At 30.4% G+C, this 24469-nt stretch overlaps 1 protein-coding gene across 1 annotated transcript in view; it reads left to right on the top strand.

Moving 5' to 3' along the window:
- Positions 1-24469, top strand: part of LOC129971196 (stomatin-like) — a 71957-nt gene that overhangs the window by 20161 nt on the left and 27327 nt on the right. The window contains exons 2-3 of the mRNA XM_056084750.1: positions 17811-17911; positions 19579-19651. Coding sequence (XP_055940725.1) covers positions 17811-17911; positions 19579-19651 — 174 coding nt within the window. The remainder of the gene's footprint in view (positions 1-17810; positions 17912-19578; positions 19652-24469) is intronic.

Raw genomic sequence — 24469 nt, 5'->3', positions numbered from 1 at the left:
GGCAATGTATAATAAAGATAATTAATTTTTACTATATCCAACCAAATTTTATTATTTGCCATCAATAATAAACTTCAAGATATGTGTCATCGATAACCAATTAACTCGTCCTCCCCTTATTAATAATATTCTTTTATAAAAATAAACCAATGTTGATTAACTATATTTTTCTACACCAAATAAAAATACTATTTTAAATTGTACTTACTCAATAAGCATAGAATATTTTGATTGATTAGCTATGCTCTTAAAATGGCGAACTTAAACCAATTTTTATGAGTTGGGGTTATGTGTTTTATTGTGAAATATGTATCGAAAATAGAGAGAGACGAGGTCAAATCGTAAGTGATGATATCTCTGATCATCATGAGTTTTCAAATAAAATAAAAATTGGCGAAATTAACACAATGACTGGGACTTTTTGTTTAGAGAAAGTATGGTTAAGTAGAAGTTTTGATATTGTTCTCAGAATGAGAGATGTTCGAGTATAGACGGTCATTGATGATTTATTAAGGTCATGAACTTTCATATGAGGTAAAAATAGAAGAAATCGGACCAGTAGGTGGAACTATGGAACTGGTTCTTTGGTTTTCTCTAATAGTTTAAATATATTGTCACATAGGTTCTTTAGTTTGGAACTCAATGACACACACAAGAAGTAGAGCTAAACCAATTTATTAACTCAACTCTGAACTGAGAACACAGTGACTGACAGATCTTCTGCTTTTATATTAGCAGGGAAAGTTCCAGAATACTTTTCTGGAGACAGTAAGAAAAGTCCAGAACACTTATCTGGTAAGCTAAAGAAATGTCCAGAATCTTCTGGAACATGGAATAAAGGAAAACATAAAATCAAGGAATAAAATATTTACACAAACTGTGAACCGCATTGCCTCTAACGAGATTCGAACTTCCGATCTCTTGATTATGAGATCAATGCTATGACCATTCCGCCGTGGAGAGCTGACTGCCTCTTTCCAATGCGGCAATATAAATAATATCAAAATTTATCTTTTTTTTTTTTTTTCTTTTTTAAAGTTTAATTTTTTGCTTCTTCATTTTGTAATTCTATGTGATAACAATTGCAGTATGAAAGGTAACGATTTATCTTTTGATCATCCTTTCGATTTGATTACCGTTTTATTTATTTCTATCTTTACATTTAAAAATGTTTTGTTTTGTTTTTTAATTCTGGTGTTTGGAATGTAGACATTATAAAGAATTTGCGCCTTTAAAATCCAAAAATATTTTTATTTTTACTTTGATGTGTTTGATTAAATTGTTGAAAGATTATATTGAAATTTTTAGAAGACATTTTTGAAGTTTCCAAGCCACGGATATTTTGGAAATATGAAGTGTCGAACTTAGAAAGTTGATGGTATAATTTAATACATTAGAATCTAATTTATCAGATACCCCATATTAACCGACATCAATTCTAGATTAATTAATGACCCTAAACGCATTGTAATATCAGGCTTAAAGATTATCCGTTTGTATAAAAAAATTATTTGGATATTTACAAAAAGAAGACGAGAAAATTTGAAGAACTACCTTTTTAAGCTGCAAATCTTAATTCAAATTACTCATAAAGAAACAAAACATCTGTAATATAATCGTACAGTGCCGTCTGTAACGTTGGACGGAGTTAAAAATAGCCCCACTCCTTTGATCTGCGTTATTATCGGATGCTAAATCCGGAATTCTGTTTTGATTTCTTATAAGGAGTAACTTTTTATAGCTATTTAGGAAATTTGTATAGCTTCCATCGTTTAGTTCTCTCTGTTTTGTACCTATCGTGTTAATACATATGGCTGAAAGATAGATTTCTTCTGAATGGATTTCGGTACAAATTTGATATAAGACGATATACTAAATTTCATACGTCTAGCTCATAGCGTTTTTCCTTTCTCGTATACGTAGTATGAAGAAAGTATTGTAATTGTTAAAAAAATTCGAACTCTGAGATTTTGACGAATCGCCACGCTTTAGACCTTACCAGGGTTCGAAAAACATATTTTTTGAAAAATGCGTCTGTCTGTCTGGGACAAACATAACTCAAAAACGATTTGAGCTAGACCGCTGAATTGTGTTATACGGTCTTTACAACAAATTTGCAGATTTCTTTCAAATTTTGAGTAAAATCTGTTCAGAGGAAGTCTGTCTGTCTTTCCGGCTGTTCGAATATAAGTTTACACAATAATTATAAAACAAGAGAATTATATAGAAAAAAATTCGGTACACATATTGAACATCTATAGTGTAAACACATGTCATATTTTGAACTAAATCCAAACTGGGGTTGACCAGAAAATTGTAAACGTGATTACTTAAAAACATCAAATTTGGTATGCGAATTTGTGACGACAAGGGCAATTTTGTATTTAATTTTTGTTTCAATCGGTTGAGAAAAACGTGTCTAAAACAGAAATTAGATTGCTATAATCGCATGCCAGATATTAATAGCCAAATAGCTGACCAAGGGTGACATAACAGATTCAATAAAATTGCTAAATGTTATTGAAAAGTTACTATTTCGTAACTATTGTACGCCAGTTTCATCCAAGGCGTTCCCTGGCATGACAAGTTTGTTAGAGAGTATGCGAGAAAGTTTGGGGGGGGGGCAACTTTCAAAAATGTGTTTTTCGAACTCAGGGAGATCTACAATGTTGAGATGCGTCAAAATCTCGAGTTCGAATTTGTTGACGATCCCAATATTTTCTCTTTATTTATTTCATATTCGAAAAAGTGAAGGAAAAAAAAATTGGGAAGCTAGAAAAATAAGTATGTAGTCAAAATTGTTGATATGTATGAGTTTTGGTCTAAAGGGAAATGGTATCGATTCTATTTGATTCTCCCTTCGATGAAGCTCCACTCAAGGCGCCTGATGGCCGTGGTTTATTGGTGGTAAGGTCTCGGCTTTGGAACTGGAGGGTTTTCGGTTCGAGACTCGAGTTGACCAAAGAATCGGCGTATAAGCGGGTCTGGTGAACTTTAATTCCTTCAGGCTAAACGTCCTTCGACTGGTGTGATGCAGAAGTTAGGAGTGGGGGTTCAAGCCTGGGTGCCGTCCTCGTCATCTGACCGTGGTCTAGAATTACGAGGTTCATCCCGAAATAGTCTTAGTGTTAATTTAAAATGGGACTCTAATGTAATTGAGCTGCGCAAAACGATGCGCACCGTGTGCGAGAAAGTCAAATGCAGAACACTTCCACAGTTTTCCTGTATTTCCAAATTGTTCATTCATGAATCGTCGCTTTCAAAATGATAAACAACGCACTTTTTGTGTGAAATAACAATAAGAAAATTACATAACATCAAAATGATCAGGTATTCTTAACAACGCAACTTCGCCGCCATTATTATCTCGCTTTTTATTTTCTCTCGTTTCCCATTTTTCTTTTAGTGGCAGCACTCAGTTTCTTTTCTTAATTTGTATTCAGAAGATACGATTTCGTTTGTCAAGATGTACAGGAATATAGATAGATATGTGGAACGTAGTTTCCTAACCATCCCGTTGCTTTACGCACAGTCACTGCAATGGTGAAAGAGCATCTACATTGCGAAAGTAGGCTTAAATCGTTCATGAAGTAGCATTTCGAAAGTGAAAAATCTCGCATTCTAAAATCAATTGTATTGAAATCAAGTTTTTAGAATTCTATTTTCTTATTTTTCCACCTCCCCCTTCCTTTTTCTCTTTTACTGCGTCATAATAGTTAGTAAGACCTCAGGAAAGCTATTCGTGGATTTTCTATTGCAGAAATTTTGTTTCGCGTTTTCAGTTTCGCCTAATCTTGTGCTGGCCTGGCATGGATAAAAATGGTATGCGTTTAATATTTACTTATTTTGCATTTTCATTTGGTAAATTATTGTTCGATTGGTCATTGGCAGACTAAGTGGTAGTAAGATAAATTCATTGGTAGATTAAATAATTGTTAGAAGTTTTTTTTTAAAAATAGATTTTAACATATCGGATGGAACTTATTATTTTGAACTTTTGTTATGGAATAGCTGTTAACGAGCAAATTTTATCGCTTGATACGGAGTGATAAACTTCTTAACTTAGAATATTTCTATTGAGTATTTTTTTTATTAACTTAGAACATTCGGGTTTTTAAAAAAAAATTTTTCCTTTTTTCCTTTGTTTTTTTTAATAATGTATTGGGAAAACAAAGAGTGTGAATTTTCAGAAAATTATACGATAATTAGACAACATATTAATGCCGGCGTCCTGGCATAGGGGTAGCGTGTCTTCCCCGTGATCTGAGCATCCTGGGTTCGAATCCCGGTATGGGTATGGTGTTCTTAATCTGTGGGGTGTGTGGATGTCCCCCCCTGTAAAAAGAGGTTGTGCAAGCGAGTGTGTGCGAGTTTCATGAGCTAGAAGTCAGACTTCTGCCCTGGGGTGCAACTGAAATAAATGTTTGCTTAATTAAACGGTAAAAATCCCTCTTTTTTTCTTGAAGCTTTAAAAACTTTAAATGGTTTGTATTATCCATGTTAGGTTTCTTAATTTCATAAGCACAAAATATATTCCAAAAAAGATGAGCAAAGTTAAAAATAAAGTAAAATTTACAAAAGAATACTATTAATTTTAAGATATACGTAGTCTTAAATTTAAGAGTCATCTTACATAATAAGTTTCAACCTTAATAATGTAAATTTCAAAATTTATAATAGTGAGGGAAATCAGAAAAATGTCTTTGAAGTTAACATAAAATTATGTCAGATTTTCAAATGTAAAAATTTAAAATTTCGTAATCTTAAATTTCAAAAATTAAGGTATCAAAAAAAAATCGACACAATTAAAAAAATTAATATATTATTTTTAACATTACTAAACATTTCATTTTTATTAATTTTATTTTTAAACACAAAATCGTGGAATTTATTTTCGAAGATATTCATTGATTTATTTTATTTTATTTGTTGTTATTATTACTCACTTATAACAGCAATAAAATTCTGCAAAATTGAAGTCTGATGGCGCACAAAATAATTCGAATATCTAAACTTGAAGAACACTATAATAAAAATTGGTGATGAGCAGTCTGAACTGATCTTGAAAATGGTATCAGAAATATATACTAAGCAGTGATTTGATGCTATAGGTTTTTTTTTTTAATTTTTTTTTTGGGGGGGGAGCGTATGGTAAAGAGATCGGAGATGAGAAGCATCCGACATGGTGGTTGGTTCTCGCTACTCTTTTGGGTATAGGGGGTCTGAGTCGTCCCATTTATGACGGGACGTACTTCCTATGGGAAGGGTTGTACCGTGGCTGGCGAAGGCCCTTAGGATTTAACTACATTTCCCGCCAATGTTCCTGTGGCTGCTGTCCGGTCATTCAAATTTTTCCGTTTGCCTTCCGGGGGTTGGAGTAGCCAGTTTGTGGTTACCCTACCGTCTAAATTTAGATGTAACTTATACCAAATAAAATTTATAATGAATTTTTGTATAATAATATAAATTTTATTGTGAAATATGATAACCAACACTCGAACTGACTAAACTGTCTCCTTTGGAAAGACCATTCAGTGTTGCATCAACGTGATATATAAATGATATTGTTTCTTGCAACGTGATATATAAATCTGTAGATTATGTCTAAACTTATATGCCATATGAAACACATAACGCGGCATATCATCCATCATATAATTGCTTTTTTCATGAAATGTTCTGTGGCCCCAAATCATTTTTCCCCCTTCAAAATGTGCAATAGCTTGCAAAGTTAATATGCCACAGGGCATTTGACGTGTATCTGGGAAGCATGATTTGACATCATCAATTAAATTAAATAATCTATTTGTGAAATTGAAAATTTTTATAATTTAGCATTGCTAGACCCCCTTTATTTATCGTCAAACCCATTGCAAAACTAAAACATTCACACATCGTCAGTAGAAGTTATGTAAACAAACAACATATTACTTTACGAATCCAATGCTTCGAACAGCTGAACTAAGTTATTAGAATTCTAAAGATTGACACGAAAGTGACAGCTCGTTGAAGCTTTAAAATAACTTCCCTCCCCCGTCCAGAAGTGTTGAAGTCAAAATATGTGACAGGTGGACGCGTGCATTCCCGGGGTGCTGCAGATAACGGCGTTCTCAATATAGCCTGCAGGATGAGGGTGTTGACCGAATTTTTCTTATTTTTTTCTGCCCATAATTCACCCCTAAAATCTGCATATATATATAACTTTCGTCTCGTTATGTTCCTTTCTAATTTTAGAGGTTGTTTCGTACTGGAGTTGAATTAATTTGAAAGCACTGTTTGCTGAAAATTCTACTTTCGAAATATTTCATAAAAATGATTTGGATCTTATATTTGTGAATTGAGTACATTTTTCTGTTTTTATTTTCTTTTCTTTCTTCATAAAAGTATTCTCAAATATCTTTATATTCACTTTGCTCAGTTATATTTTGTTGGTCCGAGACGTACTTTGTAAATTGCATTGCAAAAAAAAAAAAAAATCTTAACTTGAATTAAAATTTTAAAAAAAAAGCCAATTTTTGCTGACTCACCAAAATTATATGCTGAATTTACTTTATATTATAAAAATAATTTATGAATGACAAAAAACATACTGCGTTAGTAAATTAAACAATATTTATCTGTAATATATAGTTTAATTTTTATGCACTGATTTGATTTATGTGAATCTACAGTCTTAGTGCAGAGTTTCTGTATTCACATACAAATAGAAATAAATCCATAAATCCATTTTTTAAGACTCAGGTATGTCTAAAATGTGTAAATTCATCAAAATAAGGCGAATTTGTTGATAATTTATTTCGCTTGAAAAGGCTTTTTGAGATTTCAGTGTGTGTTTGTGAAACATATTTTAGCAGTTGCGTGAACGAAAAGAAGAAACTTCTAAAATTTTTACTTTGATTTATTCAAAATTTTGATTTATTTCATTCCAAGAGACATAATTTGTACAGAGGAAAAAAAAAGGATAAGAGATATATCAGTTTACATCCTGACACAAGAGCAAAAGAGACTGAAATTTTTCCCTTCAGATATTTTACTCTGAGATTCTGATATATTTTTTTTTATAGGAAAGATAGTCGGATTAGGAAAGTGAATCTTAGGTATCTTTAAAAGAATGTTGCAAGCATTAGGGATTTTTATACCTTTACTCGGAGCGTGAGAAAATGCTGAACTCATCAGTTAACTAAAGCGTGTTTTAAAAATAATTAATTAAAAAGTGGGAATTGATTAGGAAATAAAAGACTATTTTAGAATGAAGTTAACATGGAATCAATTTAGATAAAAATTAGGATATATATATATATATCCAATTTAGATAAAAATTTCAATATATATATATATATATATATATATATATATATATTGAAAATTGCATATTAAATAACGAAAAAGCATGTTCTTCAGAACAATAGCAAATATCCAGTAATTATTGTGTAGTTTAAATAAAACTTTGAAGTCTCCATTGAAAACTAGGAGGCATGGAAACCAACTTATTATTGTCAAACTACAGATATTTTTTAAAAGATATATTATTCGTAATAAAAATGAACGACTCATATTTCTATTCTTTTCTAATTTTCCTAGTTCGATTGATGGAATTCTTATGAGCTTAAATAGTAGTTATAACAATGCCAAAATGGAGCTGTAAATTGACTTTCGCTGTAAAGTTTCCTGACATTCATTTTAATTTTCTGCAATCAGAAACAAACGCCGCTTTAAAACTTATTGATTATCGCTTTTCTTAACGAAGCCATTCAATATTATCAAACTTTTAATGGCTTTTCTTTTCCGCAGTTGCGCGCTTTGTTTATTGTTTTTTCCAATGGAAATTTTTCTCTTTTTCGTAATTACTGTTAGCAAATATTTCCTGTGATTAGTTCGGGAAAATGGAAAATATGCTTTCTGTAGTAGTTTTCAGTGAATTTGTTTTGCACTGCAATGGTGACAGCTGTTTGGACTTCTGATAATTTGCTATAGTGAAATGATATAGGGATTTATTAGTGCTAGTAGCCTATGATTCCAGTAGTGTTAGGTTGTACGAATAAGTTCTAATTTAAGGCCAGCCGATCATTTCTTGAAGATGACTAGCGCAAATAAGCCGGTAATTATTTATGGTTCAGAATCAAGTCGTAAGTTCAAAATTTCATTTTTTAGCTATTTTTTTATTAATTTTATATTATTATTTTATCAAATGATTGTTTACCAATAAAAAGAAAGGAGTCTAGCTTTGTATTCTATAGTGTTTGAAAGTCATTTTTAGTATTCGTTATTTAAAATGGATATTCCATTAAAAACTGAGTTACTTCGATGACACTGATGTCTTATTGTCTTCTTTAAGATGGGTCAAATTTTGATATTTCCGAATAAAGATTTAAATGGTGTTCTTCCTGAAGGGATGGGGAACAAACTTCAAAAATTATGTGACCGAAATTTCAAATGCAAAGTCTCCATCTGCATTGGATTATGATACTGATGGAATATCACCATTTGTATTGAATTATGTTGCAGAGGAAATACCATCATTAGCATTAAATCATATGGAGCATCATAATATGCATTGTATTCTCTTGCAAATAGAATGCCTCCATTTGCATTGGACTCTGTTGCAAATGGAATACCATCATTAGCATTAGATCACAGTGCATTTGATTCTGTAGCAGATAAAATGCCACCATCTGTATTCGAATTATGTTGCAAATGCATATAAATAGAATACCACAATCTGTATTGAATTATGTTGCAAATGAAATACCATTAGCATTAAATCTAGTGAAGATGGAACACCATAATATGCATTGAAGTTTGTTGCATATAAAATGCTATCATGAATTCTGTTGCAGATAGGATGCCACCATCTGCATTGGGTTATACTGCAGATGGTATGAAATCATTAACATTAGATCATAGTGCAGATGAAACATCATCATCTGCTTTGGATTTCAATGCAGATAAAATGCCACCATTTGCATTGGATTATATTATAGATAGAATGCCACCATTTGCATTGGATTATATTATAGATAGAATGCCACCATCTGCTATGTGTTATGTTGCAGATGCATATAAATAGAATATCGCCATCTGTATTGGTTTATGTTGCAGATGCATATAAATAGAATATCGTCATCTGCATTGGATTACGTTGCAAATGAAATACCATCATTAACATGAAATCTAGTGCAGATGGAATACCATAATTTGCGTTGGAGTCTGCTGCATATAAAATGCCACCATCTGAATTGGATTCTGTTATAGATAGAATATCGCCATCTGCATTAGATTATGTTGCGTATGAAATACCACTACTAGTATTACATCATAATGCAGGTAGAATACCATCATCTGCATTAGATTGTGTTGCAGATGAAATACCACAACTAGCATTACATCATAGCGCCGATGGAACACCAGCATCTGCATTAGATTCTGTTGCAGATAAAATGCCACGATTTTGAATTCTGATTGAGTTTTGTTGCAAATGGAATGTCACCATCTTCATTGGATTATGTTGAAGATTGAATTAATGACACCACTCGCGTCGGATTAAGTTGCTGTTGAAATATCACCACTCTCAAAACTACATTACAATTCGAAAACCATTTAAAGATCATATTATTTCATTTTATGTAATAGATCGAGTTGCTTGGCATAAAGTCAACCGCATGATTTGGCGCTTTCGCAGTGCACAGCAATCTTTATCGATGGTTGTCAATGACGGATCTCGTTTTTGACGGATTGGGGGGGGTTCAAATGGCACTCTCAGAAGCTGAATTACGCCATTCATTGAATATTGCCGAATATTCCAAATGCTATGCATATGTTAAAGGAATTTTTAATAAGTGCATTGGTAGACGGCATAGATATTAGCTGCTGATTAATTAATTAACCATCAGTAATTTAACCCACGCACACTAATGAATCTGTCATCATAACCTGTGCCCTATTGGAACTGTCTCCATAATTCAGTGGAGATATTACAGAATTAAAAAAATGTGTTATACAGTTTTTAATAAAATTTAAACAAAAAAATTAAATTAAAATTAAAATTTAAAAACAAATAGAGAAAAAAAACTATAAAGAGCAATTTTTGGCTTTCAAACTGTATTATTTAGAAATTAATATTGTTTGCAAATATTATTTTCTGAAATCTTAATGTCGAATTTTATTTTAGACACACAAATTGCTTTAATATGGAGACAATAAATTTTGTAAGACATCTCATAATTAAGTTCATATTCTTTCTTATTAATAAATAATAGCATTTCAACAGCTAATTAGAAACAAAATGAAAAGATAAAAAATAATGTCTATTAATTTTTTTTCTTTCTGTGTCGCAATATCAGCCAAGGTTACGAGTTATGTAATCTCATCAGTACTTGCTTTTAATGTCATAACCGCGGTTAAATTATTGCTTCCAAAGAACAATGGACATCACTACATTTTCTCTTTTGAGAATCAGCACAGAACAACTTTCTGCTTGCTTTTATCTTTACTACTTATTTCGTGATAACGATTTACTTCAGCTGTTACTTTGGAAAAAAAAAATCTCGAATTTGAATTTGCTTTCGACTTTTTTTAAAACTTTTCTTTTTCAATGCGTTGATTCCTGTATTGTAACTATATTTTGAGAATTATTCCAATATTAATTTTTTATTAAATATACCAAATAGTCTTTCGTTGGGAATTCTCTACTTTACATAATCAGTAATTTGTTTATTTTTGCGACAACAAGACATATCTATGCTTTTATGAGCCAAATTACGTTGAGTACTTTACGAGTTAATTTACTTTGACACGAATTAATATATATATATATATATACACAAAAGTATTAGAATCAAGTTAATAGGAAAAACAAAAAATCAAATAAAAATTAAACCAAAAAAATTATAAAAAATATAAAAAAATATAAAAAAAGAATCCAGCCTGAAGACTTTTTCAAGGGTCACCCTCAGGCAGGGATTCAAAGAAAGGGATTTTTTCTGTGAGGAAATACAGACATTGTCTAATAATGATTCCTCGTGACCCGAAAATCCCCTGAAATTATGCTCAAGAGATATACCATTTTAACAGAAAGGAAATATAAAACAACAAATTAGAAGAAATTAACCAGAACAAAGTAAAAATACAATAACAATAAAAACAAAAAATAGCACTAAAATTAAAAACGAAAAGGCCAGTACATACCATCAACAGTCAAGGAAACTTTAAACTATCGATTGTGATTCCCTGTTTTTAAAAAACTAGCGGTAAATTATGTAAACAGATGTAGGCTCCCAGCGCCATCTATTGAGTGATTCAATATGCAAGGAAAGTTCTATTTTTATTTAAGCCTATATATATATATATATATATATATATATATATATATATATATATATATATATATATATATATATATATATATATATATATATATATATATATATATATATATAACACTAGATGTAAATATATAATAATAACTCTAGAAGCTTGGTTTAGTTTGAATGAGATCTTTTAAATGATGTTCACGCACCTCAAATCAAAACTTATAACTAAAATCGGATTGAAACAAACACTGATCCACTAACAGAAAAAAAAATGCAATAACGAATGTGAAATAAAAAAAAATGCTGAAAGATAATATTAGCAGTAATCTTCAGTTTGGTTTGTGAATGAAGAATATAAAGAATCAGCGTTTGTATAAAATAATAACAGAAAATATAAAATATTCTGTTATTATTTATATAAAATAATAACAGAACTCAGCTCATTGTTCTTTGCTATTTATTGAAGTTTTTCTGCTGCGGTTTATTCGCACATCGATAAATAAATCAAGTTGGGATTTTTCGCATGCGATAATAATGCAAAACAAAGGAACGAAGATATTTTTAACTCCGCCTAGTTTTACAAACAGCAGTGGACGATTATATATTCTGATATTTTATAATTCATAATTTTTTTAATTTTTTACGGACTAATTTATATGGCTACTCGAAAAATAAAATTCCTTAATTGATTTGCTTACGACCCCTGCCAGCTGCCTATTGGGCAAAAATATCATTTCTACATAGCATAACACAAAACGCATATGCTAAAAAGTCGAGAGGAGAAAATCCCCACTGTTATAAAGCATCATACATGAAATAGAGCGAACTTATTGTGCGTGTTATATGGCATTTTTTATTTGCTTTAACTCTTTAAAAAGAAACATGCTCGGCTGTTTTTATTATCACAACAAAATGGATTTATTCGTTTTTCATGCTATAAATATAAGCAAAACACTATGAATCGTAAAATCTCGGGAAGCAGTTACATTTTGCTTTTGTTTGCGATCGATGACAATGGAAAAACCTAAAGCGGAGAAAAATTTAGAGATAATACTTTTTTGCTGACACATTTATGCGAATTGTTTCATTTTAAATGTATTTCAAGGGGAAGGAGGGGCGGCTACTGTAAAATTTATTGATGTATCTTGATTTATATGGGAAATCAAATTCAGACCATTGACGTTAAGTTGAATAACCAGTTCACAAATTACATCTGCCGCTTTTTTTCGAATTGAATATGTAATTTCGTTTTTTTATGAAAAATGAAATCGATTTGAGAGAATCCGTTAAAAACTAATCTTAACAAAAATGTAAAATGTTTTGGAGGACAAACACATTTGTGATGGTTTTTACATTTTGAAACTTATTTCTTAAAAAAAGAAATTCGTTTAAATTGTAAAATGCATTTGATAAAACTAAGTACTTTAAGAAAGTATTATAGTTATTTAGGAGTTGTAAATTTGTATATGAAATCTTACAACGACCAATTACAACGAATTTAAACGAGCAATTCTCCTTGTGTGTGTGTAATGAAATTTTAAAATCTAATTTAAGCTTAATTAATTTCCTAATTTTTAGCTCAATTCAACACGTATTAACTTCATTCTAAAATATTCTCTTATTTCCTGATTCCATTCCGCATTTTCTATTTAATTATTGCAACAGAAGGCTCTGTAAAAATGCTTTCGTCAACAGTTCCCACGCTCCGAGTGAAGAGATAAAAATTTCTGAGCTGAAGAAATTCTTTTAAAAGATCTCTATCCCTAAATTCGACACATATAGGAAATCCCTATCAAAATCTTATACACTTCGTAAAAAAAGTAGAAGGACACTTAATTTTGTAACAATAACCGAAAAATATTTTATTTTTACTAACATTTTTTATTAGACACTTTTAACAAATATTTCAAAAATACAATTTTAACATCAGAATTATGATGTTCAAACATAAAATATTAATGGCAACAAAAATAGTTTCTCTTTTTTGAAACTTTGTAAAAACAGTAGAAGGACAGCATTATAATGAATGAAAAATAGTGACTTTAATAAGGAATGGTCTTCCCATTGGCCTTTATAACTTCAAATATTCTGTTTGGAAGTGAATTGTATAGACTTTGAATTTCAGTTTGACAAAAATTGTCCCACGAGTCATTCAATGCTTCTCGAAGCTGAGTTTGCAAATCAAATTGCCTTCCATCAGCATAAACTCGACGAACTAGCATTGCCCAGATGTTTTCCACTATATTAAGGTCACGACTTTTGGCTGGCCATGGTAAAACATCCACATTATTTGTTAGGAACCAATTTTTGACTCCAGTCGCGGTGTGAATGGAAGCTCCGTCTTGCTGAAACTTCCACTCTTCACCCCCCATGTCAGAGGCATAAGGAAGAAGCTCGGAATTCAGCACTTGAATGTAGTCTGTATGTTTTTGCCTACCATTTAAGAAAACCAGACTTGTCCTTTCTCCGTATCCAACAGCCAACCAAACCCTTAAACTCCCTCCTCCTATTTGTCGTGTTGAATAGTATTCGCCTTCAGTCCCCAGACAATGCCAGTAGTGCTGATATCCGTCTGGACCAAGTTAAATTTCTTTTCATCGGAAAATATCACACAAGTCCATTCTGTAGTCCAGGACATGTGCTCCTTAGCCTACGCTAAACGGTTATCAATATGAGCTTGTTTCCACTTAGGATGATGTTTCCGTTTTTTGAAAATGAATTTTTTTAAATCTTTTAATATAGTTGTAAACTGTTTGTTTCGCCACATGATTAAGTTCTGCTTGATTTCTTGCCTTTGAAACACTTCCTTTGTTCTTCTTCAGCACACGAGCAAGTTTTCTTTCATCACGTGATGTTAACTTCTTCGGTCTACCAGTCTTCTTTTTATTTCCATTTTTATAAGGATTTCTGATAAAGTTTGAAACTGTATTGGGGCTCACCTGCAACAATCGAGCAATCTCTCTGACAGCTTTACCATCATTTTGATATGCGGAAATTTGCCCTTTTTGCAAATCGTTCAAAAGTATTCCTTTAGGCATTTCTGAGAACGGAGAAACAACGTAACTTTTAACCAAATTAGATTTTTTTGACAGAAAAGGATAAACAAAGTACAAAATCACTATTTAAATAAAGAACAACTCACTAAATTAAATATATTCGCAAGTGTCCTTCTACTTTTTTTACGCATCGGAAATTATATATACTAATTTTCTTAATAATATTAGTGGTAGATGTTTAATTTTTGCCTAAAATGAAAACAATTAAACTAAATCTGCATAAATATCTGGTAGTTAGGAGAAAATAAGAGATATTAATTGGCAAAAAGACACTGTCCTTCTACTTTTTTTACGCGGTGTAGTATGTAAACACTGGGAAAATATTTTCCCTCTCTTTTATGCTAATCTGCTCTTGTATCACGCTGTGAACGGGCAGGCCTTGTCCGCGCCTCTTTTATATAAATCATGCCTCTTGGGATGAAATAAAACGAAGTTAAAAAATCTTCCCTGTCTTCGGCCACGATTTTGCTTAAGAAATTATGCTTATATATATATATATATATATATATATATATATATATATATATATATATATATATATATATATATATATATATATATATATATATATATATATATATATATATATAAGAAATGATCAAAAATATAAGCATTATGAAGATTCCAATTAAAACCTATTTCTGAAACAATCTAAAAAAAACTAAAAAATTTTCTGAATCAAACTAAAAAAGCACAATTATATTTAGAGAGCGCTAATGCTGCTACTACTAAAACACAGATGAACATAACCAAATTAGTAAAAATAAAAAGGAATTAAAAGAATAAAAAAGAATAAAAAAAATGAAAAGGAATAAAAAAAAAAGGAATTAAAGAAAAAGAATAAAAAAAATGAAAAGGAATAAAAAAAAAGGAATTAAAGAAAAAGAATCAAAAGTGTAATCAAAAATAAAAAAGTAAAGTATTTTACATAGACAATATTTTTATAACTAACTGTTAGAATAAGTATATTCAATTTCGCCTTCGAAGTGTTTGCAGTGCTGTATAGTGATCAGAAACGATGTGAAACGAGTGCGGGACCACGGTTCGAGTCGCGTTTTTTGCTTTATTTTTTACTTATGTATTTATATTTAATATTTTTGTTTTTTAAGTTTATCTATATGATTGTCTTTTCTGAAAAAACTCGATTTTACATACAAAACTATTTTTCATAACTAACTATTAGAGCCTTTTTCTATCGGCTTTCATGCTGACAATGTCATATAGCGACATCTAGGACCCGATTTCACCATGGTAAAACTGAATATAAATTCAAAAATATAAACAATATTAGATAAACTGTAAAATGAATATTGTAATATAGCAAATTCTTTCGAATAACAAAGCTAAACTAAGTGCATTCGTGATTTTTTTTTTATTTAAATGACCAGTTCATATTTTGGTAAGATAGAAAGCATTCGTGATATTTTTTATTTAAATGACCAGTTCATATTTTGGTAAGATGGAAAAATGTTCATATGTAATCTGAATGTAATTTGTATCTAAATATTTTCTCCGAAAAAACACGATTTTACGAAAAAAGAAAAGAAAAAAAAATGCCGTGAGAAGTTTGGTCTTCCAGGTATTATAATTTTTAAGTTTGTTGTTTAGTTCTATTAAGGTCCTATTTTGAAGCTAGAAGTCATTTAAAACAAACTTGTGCTTATGTTCGTGTACTTGTGTACTGTCTCAAAATGGGTTCCAAAGGTGATTAAAACAATACCGATTTCAATATGTCGTCACTGACATAATGATTATGATGATAAAACAGAATCGTATAAAATACAATAGGAAAAAATATGCATTAAATACAATAAATATTTGAGACAAAGGAGCTTGGATTACCACCTATTGATAATTTGTGATAAATATTGATTATCAGAAATAAATCAACTTAGCGATAGGATTGATAAAACGAAACGTTATACGAGAAAAATATAAGTTGTATAATCAGATATAACTTGGAATTAGTTCATTTTCTTCGTTAAATTGTTTATGATTTCGCTTTTAATAGCATGTTAAGAGGAAGTTATGGTATATCACATCAAAATGGTACAATCTGAATGACCATGGTACATCAGATCAAAATGGTACAATCTGAATGACCATGGTACATCACATCAAAATGGTACAATCTGAATGACAATGGTACATCGGATCAAAATAGTTCAATCCGAATGGCCATGGTTCATGACATCAAAACGGTACAATCTGAATGGTCGTAGTACATCATATCAAAATGATACAATCTGAATGGCCATGGTACATCAGATAAAAATAGTGCAATCCGAATGGCCATGGTTCATGACATCAAAATGTTACAATCTGAATTGCCATGGTACATCACATAAAAATGTTAAAATCTGAATGGTCGTAGTACATCATATCAAAATGATACAATCTGAATGGCCATGGTACATCAGATAAAAATAGTGCAATCCGATTGGCCATGGTTCATGACATCAAAATGTTACAATCTGAATAACCATGGTACATCACATCAAAATAGTGCAATCCGAATGGCCATGGTTCATGACATCAAAATGTTACAATCTGAATGGCCATATTACATCACATAAAAATGTTAAAATCTGAATGATCATAGTACATCATATCAAAATGATACAATCTGAATGGCCATGGTACATCAGATAAAAATAGTGCAATCCGAATGGCCATGGTTCATGACATCAAAATGTTATAATCTGAATAACCATGGTACATCACATCAAAATAGTGCAATCCGAATGGCCATGGTTCATGACATCAAAATGTTACAATCTGAATGGCCATATTACATCACATAAAAATGTTAAAATCTGAATGATCATAGTACATCATATCAAAATGATACAATCTGAATGGCCATGGTACATCAGATAAAAATAGTGCAATCCGAATGGCCATGGTTCATGACATCAAAATGTTATAATCTGAATAACCATGGTACATCACATCAAAATAGTGCAATCCGAATGGCCATGGTTCATGACATCAAAATGTTACAATCTGAATGGCCATATTACATCACATAAAAATGTTAAAATCTGAATGATCATAGTACATCATATCAAAATGATACAATCTGAATGGCAATGGTACATCAAATCAAAATGTTACAATCAACAACACCAACAATGAGGCACGTCTCGTTGTTGGTGCTGACTTTCACTATCATTATTGTATTCCCTAATCAATAGAAACTGGGTTACTTAATAGGGCAGACTTCCAAATGTCCCTGCTGTGTGGGAGGAATAAAAATTATTGATGTTCTTGACTGTAATCTGAGGATGATTCAACGATGAAACATCATTTTTTTTTCTTTTACCAAATTGAAAGAAATAATGATTTTCTATGTATTAATAAATGAAAATATTTGAAATATAATTTCAAACGAAAGTAATAGTCCAATGATTTTATTTGCTGACGATGTATGATTTCTTCCCAGGGACAGGAGAACCTGCAGGCATCTGCGACATATTCCTCATCGGCATCTCCTACCTGCTGGTCGTCTGCACTTTGCCCCTCTCACTCTTTTTCTGCTTCAAAGTGAGTACTTCAAGGTTTAGTAAATCCAAAACATAAAACTAAAAGATTTCACTTATGAAAACAACCATGACCTTTAATAGAAGGTTGAAGGTCATGTTGTTTTCATGATTGAAATCTTTTGGCTTTATGTTTAAAGATTTGTTTTTACTGTAAGATAATAATTTGTAAAAAATGGTTGTACATTGGGAGGAATGAATTTTTACAATTTTATTCATGAATTGAATAAAATTGTAACGTTCTAGTTTCCTTTCCGAGAAGCAATTTTTTAATATTTGTGTTTTTTATATATTTTTTGATTCTTTGACAGATAGAAAAAGTAAAACCAGTTGAACAAGAAATATTATATAATGTTGTTGAAATCGTAAATATCATATACGAAAATACAATAAACTTTTTTATTTTTTTTTATTCCCTGCGTCACATTTTTTGCAGTTTTTTTTTTTTTCTCTCTTGACTTACAAGTGGTGATCAAAATAATGGAAACACCTTAGATTTATAAAGAATCCTTTATTACTATGGTGTAGGACCGCCTTTGGCATGTCATACAGCTTGGATTTGCCTAGGAATCGATTCATATAAATGTTGAATAGTGTTTAGAGGAACATTGCACCATTCTTCCTGGAGATATTGTGAAAGTTCTGGGAGAGATGTCGGCGGACGATAATGATTCCGTATCGAACGCTCTAAAATAGACCATAACGGGAACAATTATATTGAAGTCGGGTGACTGTGCGGGCCACGGAAGATGTTGAACTTCACCCTCGTGTCCATCAAACCATGATTGGACAAGTCTCGCTGCATGGAGGAAAAAATCATGAAAAAAAATTAGGGAGCCGTTGGAGGGGGGATGGATTTGTAAAGATAACTTTCATGTATTTTTCACCTTAAATGTTATTCTCAACTCAATTTGACTTTTGTTTATTTTTATTGAATTCGATATTACATTTCCTTTAAGGAATTGCAGAATTTATCACATTCTGTGAAATAAAATATTTTTACAAGCATTCATTCATTCAACACCTGGAGGACAAGCACAGCCAATTGGTTTTAGAGCATTCATTGTTAATGTTGCCACACGGTGTTCTCAAATTTTTATAAGCATTAAACTTAGAAGGCATCAAACTATTTAAAAGTGTCGACAATTTTGTCCCCCTACAATATGTTTGAATTAAAAAAATAATTTTTTCGACCCACTTAAACTTTGTTTATTTGTCTCGTGAATTTGACATCCTTAATGCAGATTCATCATCATGAAAGAAATTATAGCTGTAAGCTTCTTTGACTTTTTATTTTCAAAACAGAAAAAAAACAAACATTTTTGACAATTTGTTACTTTATTATTTTTAATTTTTTAAAAATAAGTTTTTTTTTTTGATTTTGTTCAACGCTTCTTCCTTTTCATAGCTGGCAACCCTATTGAAATTCAAGAAATCCGATCTCTCCCTTATTTTTCCCTCTCTCTATGGCTTTCATATAAGTTTTAGAATAATGATGCAAAACATTCTTCAGAAAAAAAGGCCATACTTTCCCAAAATACTCAGGACTTATTTATTATAAGTTTGTTTTGAAAGATATTTTCCTGTAAATTATTCAAAAGCAGTGTGTATATATTTGAAAGAGTGTTATGCCTATGATATTCAAATAAATTAAATTGTATTTCTTTACAGGTGGTTCAAGAGTACGAGCGAGCAGTTATTTTCCGATTGGGACGTTTGTCTAAAGGTGGAGCCAGAGGACCAGGTAATGAAGTTTTCATTCGCTTATTTTGTTTACTCGGAATAAAAATGCACTGCTTTTTAAATCATAAGGAAACGGGAGTTTTTACAGAAGAAATGGTTTTGTTGGTACACAAACAAAGGAATTATTTCACGTTCACGTGACACACGTCAGAAGTGACGAGCTTAATTAATTTTGGAATCCATTTCTCATTTTAGATGAAGAAAATAAGCATCATATTGTATTTCAAAGTAGATCAAAACGCAGCTAAAGGTAGTGTAATACTAGCATTATAAATGGCATGCGCTGTGACCTTAGTCATTTGATTATGATATCATATGAATTGATTCCATTGTTATATATCTATATCTATACTTATAATAAAGCTCAATGTGTGTGTGTGTGTGTGTGTGTGTGTGTGTGTGTGTGTGTGTGTGTGTGTGTGTGTGTTGGCGCTCTACAGGCCAGGTCATTTGACATACAGCTACCAAATTTGGTACATGTATACCTTAGAGGTCGGGGATGTGCACCTGGGATCCCTTTTTTTGAAATTTTAATTAGAATTTTAATTATTAATTAAAAACTAACTTTCCCGCCAAAATAATCTTCCATTTTCCCCACCCCTAAATGAGTAAGGCTTCATTTTTTTCTTCTCCCAACAGTAATGAGGCTAGGGTTAACATTTTTGGCGGATTATTTCAAACGATTCTGTTTATTTTCTTAATGTTTTATGCATTTAAAATTAATTGTTAATTAATCCATGTTTCAGATTCATTCTGAAGTACTTTTGAATTAAAATAACACAGAATAAAGGAAATTAAAAATGTATAATCTGCATAGCGTTAACCCAACTGGCGTAGAAAAATTCTCGCATTTGCGTTACCTACCTGGCGAAGAAAATTCACGCATGAGCATTATTCTGATTGTTGTCATGACAACCACTATCAACGGATGATTTAAATTATTTTTAGGTTAGATGCATGCTTTTGTAAGTAAATTGTATTTATGTTAGTTATATTTTTTGTATATGCTTATAGTTTTAAGTACATCGTTTTTTAAGTAGTTTTTTTTTACCTGTTTTTAATGATTTAAATTATTTTTAGGTTAGTTGCATGCTTTTGTAATTAAATTGTATTTATGTTAGTTATATATATATTTTTGTATATGCTTATAGTTTTAAGTACATCGTTTTTTAAGTAGTTTTTTTAAACCTGTTTTAGACCGATTATTTTAAACGATTCATTTTATTTTCTTAGTGTTTGATGCATTTAAAATGAAACATTGTTAATGAATTGATCTGTTCATGATGAATCTGAGAAAATTTTGTTGACAAATTCTTGAGATATTACATAAATTAAGGAAGATATTCTTTAGTGCCCATAAAGTTTAAACGATCAGTGACTCTATTATCAGTAATCATATTATTAAAAAAAATGCTTTGTTTCAGTAAAAAATATTATTATATTAATTGCAGATTAATCATTTACACTTTAATTTAAAGCATAAATTCTACGAGGGGTAACAGAAAATTAGGGAGATACATATCACGTTATGACTGAAGGCCTTTATAATATTATGAGTGAATTATATGACTATCAAAATTTGAAGTTTTAAAATATTTTGCTGAAGAATCTATTAAAGTTGCAATTGCATAAAATATTTAATTATTAAAATTTTAACGAACATTAAGATTGGTGAACCGGCTGGTCGCCAAAGGCGGCTAGTATCTTATACAGATATATATACCCAACAACCACTTTCTAAATTGTTAAAAGTATTCTTATAATTCCAATTAGAAAAAGCTTTGAATTGATATAAAGAGTTGTATTTTATATTGTTTGAGTCAACAAATGTACTGCTGACGAAAAATACGAAACCTAAATATTTTTACGGTGTCCCTTTTCTATGAATCATATTTAGTGAAATATTATTGACCATAATATTTCAAACTGCGATATAAATGACCAAGTTATGGAACTTTGAATATTATTGTTTATATGAAGACCGTTTTGTTGGCAACACTCAGCAATTAAAAAAAAAAAACAGCATTAAATCCGAAATTTTTAACACTAAAGTGTAAAAATTGGGCATCTAATTTTGCTGAATCGATTTCGAAAGAAATCGATTCAGCAAATAAAATTGAGGAGTATTAAAAATGCTTTTCAGAAAACAGTTAATTAACCATATTAATTAATTCGGTTAATAAGTTAATCAATTTGAAATGGCCGCGGTGGCCTGGTGGTAAGGTCTCATCTGACGCGTTTGGCATCTGACCGCAGTTCAGAATTGCGAGGTCCGTCCCAAAGTAGCCCTCGTGTTGCTTTGAAACGGGACGTTAATATAAGTAAAACTATCAATTTGAGAAACTTGTTCCCTGGATTCATATCTGTTGATTCGATCGTAAATAACATTTAATTATGAATGTTGAATACAGATTTTAAAAAAGAGTGTTTGAAGTTATTTTCTTTTAAAACGTCTTTACGAGAAACATGCGAAATATTTCTCGATTCTGGAACAGTTCTATCTGTGTTTACGATACGCATCGTTATCTACGATTCTTTCATAACTGTTGAAAGAGCAAAACTGCTTACCCGAAAGAAGATATTTGGGAATCTAATATTAGATTGTTGAAAAAGAAATGGATTTTTTCCCATATCATAAAAATTGTTTGCTTTTTTTTATTGCATAATCGCGTCCAACTAACGAATCAAAATGCTCGCTTTGACTTAATTTGTTCCTGATCCAGTACGTTGATCTTTCTTTAATTAATTTTTTAATTCAATCTTGTTTCATAATGATTGACACTACAGTATATTTTTTGCAATATTCATTATCTCTGCGATCGATTTCAATTACTAGGAATTACTATCGATTTCAATTTGCCAAAAATTCTCCTTTCCTTGTAGAGTTTCATTCATTTTTTCCCCATAACAAACATAGCAATCTTGGATTTATCTTATGGAAAGGATTAATTGGGCTTGTAACCCAAAGAGCATTAATAAAATTATACTAGGTATTCAATTTATTTTAATTTGAATAAAGTAAATTATTTAGTTATATTTTAAAATTATTTAGTTATAAATTAGTAATTTATTAGTTATATAGTAAATTATTTAGTTATATAATTATATTTTTTTTAAATATAAAAATATTAAGTAAAAATACAAAATAATTTTATACGATTTATTGTATTATATATTAAGTCTATTAATGTATTATTTATTAAATAGATATATAGAATAGTATATCAAAGAAAAACATTTTTTATATGTTAGCTATTAATATTAATCATGTATATGACTGGAAAAGCATGAACATAGAAAACCTTACTTTGGAAAAATGCCAATTAGAATATTAATGCATTAATCAGATAAAAAGTTCTTTCCCTCTCTCTTTTTTAATTATTTTTTGTAGATATTTTTGTTGGAACATGGGTGCTCAAATTCCTCTGTTTGACTTACTCTCGAAATTTTAATCTGATGAAACAATCCTGTAAATCTGGGTGGTTAATGTCTTATTTAAATATGAGCTTCATTTAGATACAAAGCAACACTCCTCTTCTCTTTAAAGATATTTAAATTTAAGTAAGCATGTTAAGATCATTAAATCCAACCAATTTAATCCATGAAATTTCTTCTTTACTTACAATCTCTTTAGTATAAATTCTACATTTTATCATTATCTGTATCTTATACTTTATCTTTGTCTTTGTTTTTGATGCTACGAAAAAAAATACATTCATTAATAAGTAAATTTAGTATTTCTTCTGCTTTTTCCATGTTAAAAAGGCGAAAGTCATGTTTTATGTAGTCAAAAAAATGTTACAACTATGTACAACAAAAAATCAAATAAATTTGTAAAGCTTCTCACATTAACAAATGTAATTATATTTTCAGTACTTTTTCTTTCAAATGTTTGTATAAATTCATATTTTGAAAAAAATTATATCTGTCTTTATTAAATATTTCAATTTGAATTTGATTTAAAAATCCACGATTGTTTAATCTAATTCCTAATTTTTAACAAAAACTAATTTCAAAATCTTGCAACCAATTTAGGTATACTGCTTATTTTTTTTAGGCTAGAATTGAGATTTAATCAAAGCAACGAAAATTATTATTTTTTGATAAAAAGGTAAGATCATTGTCATTCAAAAAGCCCTTTTATTCGAATAGATTCTTTCGAGCAGGTGTTAGCTTCTATAAATCTTCGACAATTAGCTTTCAAAATATTGATCTTTAATTCCTTCTAATAATCATTAAACTGCAAATTAGAAATTAGTAAAATAAATGTTAATTTTATTTATGAATTTTAAATTTCAGATATACAAACAATGATATCGCCTTTTTCCTTATACTGCGCTGTACATTTGCTTCGCTTTCATTTTTATTTTTCAAAATTATTTTTTGATATTGTACTTTCTAATTGTTGCAATGAATAAGTTAATATTGGTTTCGATGCGAAATTGGAAAGATTTTATTGCAATAGTTTTCAATACTGTTACGTCATGGCATGCAAGAGCGCCACCTACAACAAATGTGATCTTGTACATTCGAATGCTGTAACCCGTTGAAAGCGGTTGCACAAAATAAAGCCTGAATAACTACATAACGTCATCCGTATTTTCTTCTATTACATCCATATTTAATCGACGATAACATTGGTCCGTCGAGCCGGAGCAAATACCATGGATAAAAAAGTTGAAAAAAGCGATGACCGAGAAGCGGTTTCAGAAAAGAAACTAAATAAACTGAAAGGCTCGATAAAAACTACTTTGAAAAGAATCGAAAGTTTTAGTGCCGAAAAGTCAGCTTCGAAAGACATTAACGCAATGGAATTAGA

This window comes from Argiope bruennichi, chromosome 6 (assembly GCF_947563725.1).
Source record: "Argiope bruennichi chromosome 6, qqArgBrue1.1, whole genome shotgun sequence".
NCBI classification, from domain to species: Eukaryota; Metazoa; Arthropoda; class Arachnida; order Araneae; family Araneidae; genus Argiope; species Argiope bruennichi.
The sequence above is the reverse complement of the archived record's forward strand: the minus strand, read 5'-3'. Positions and strand labels throughout refer to the sequence as shown.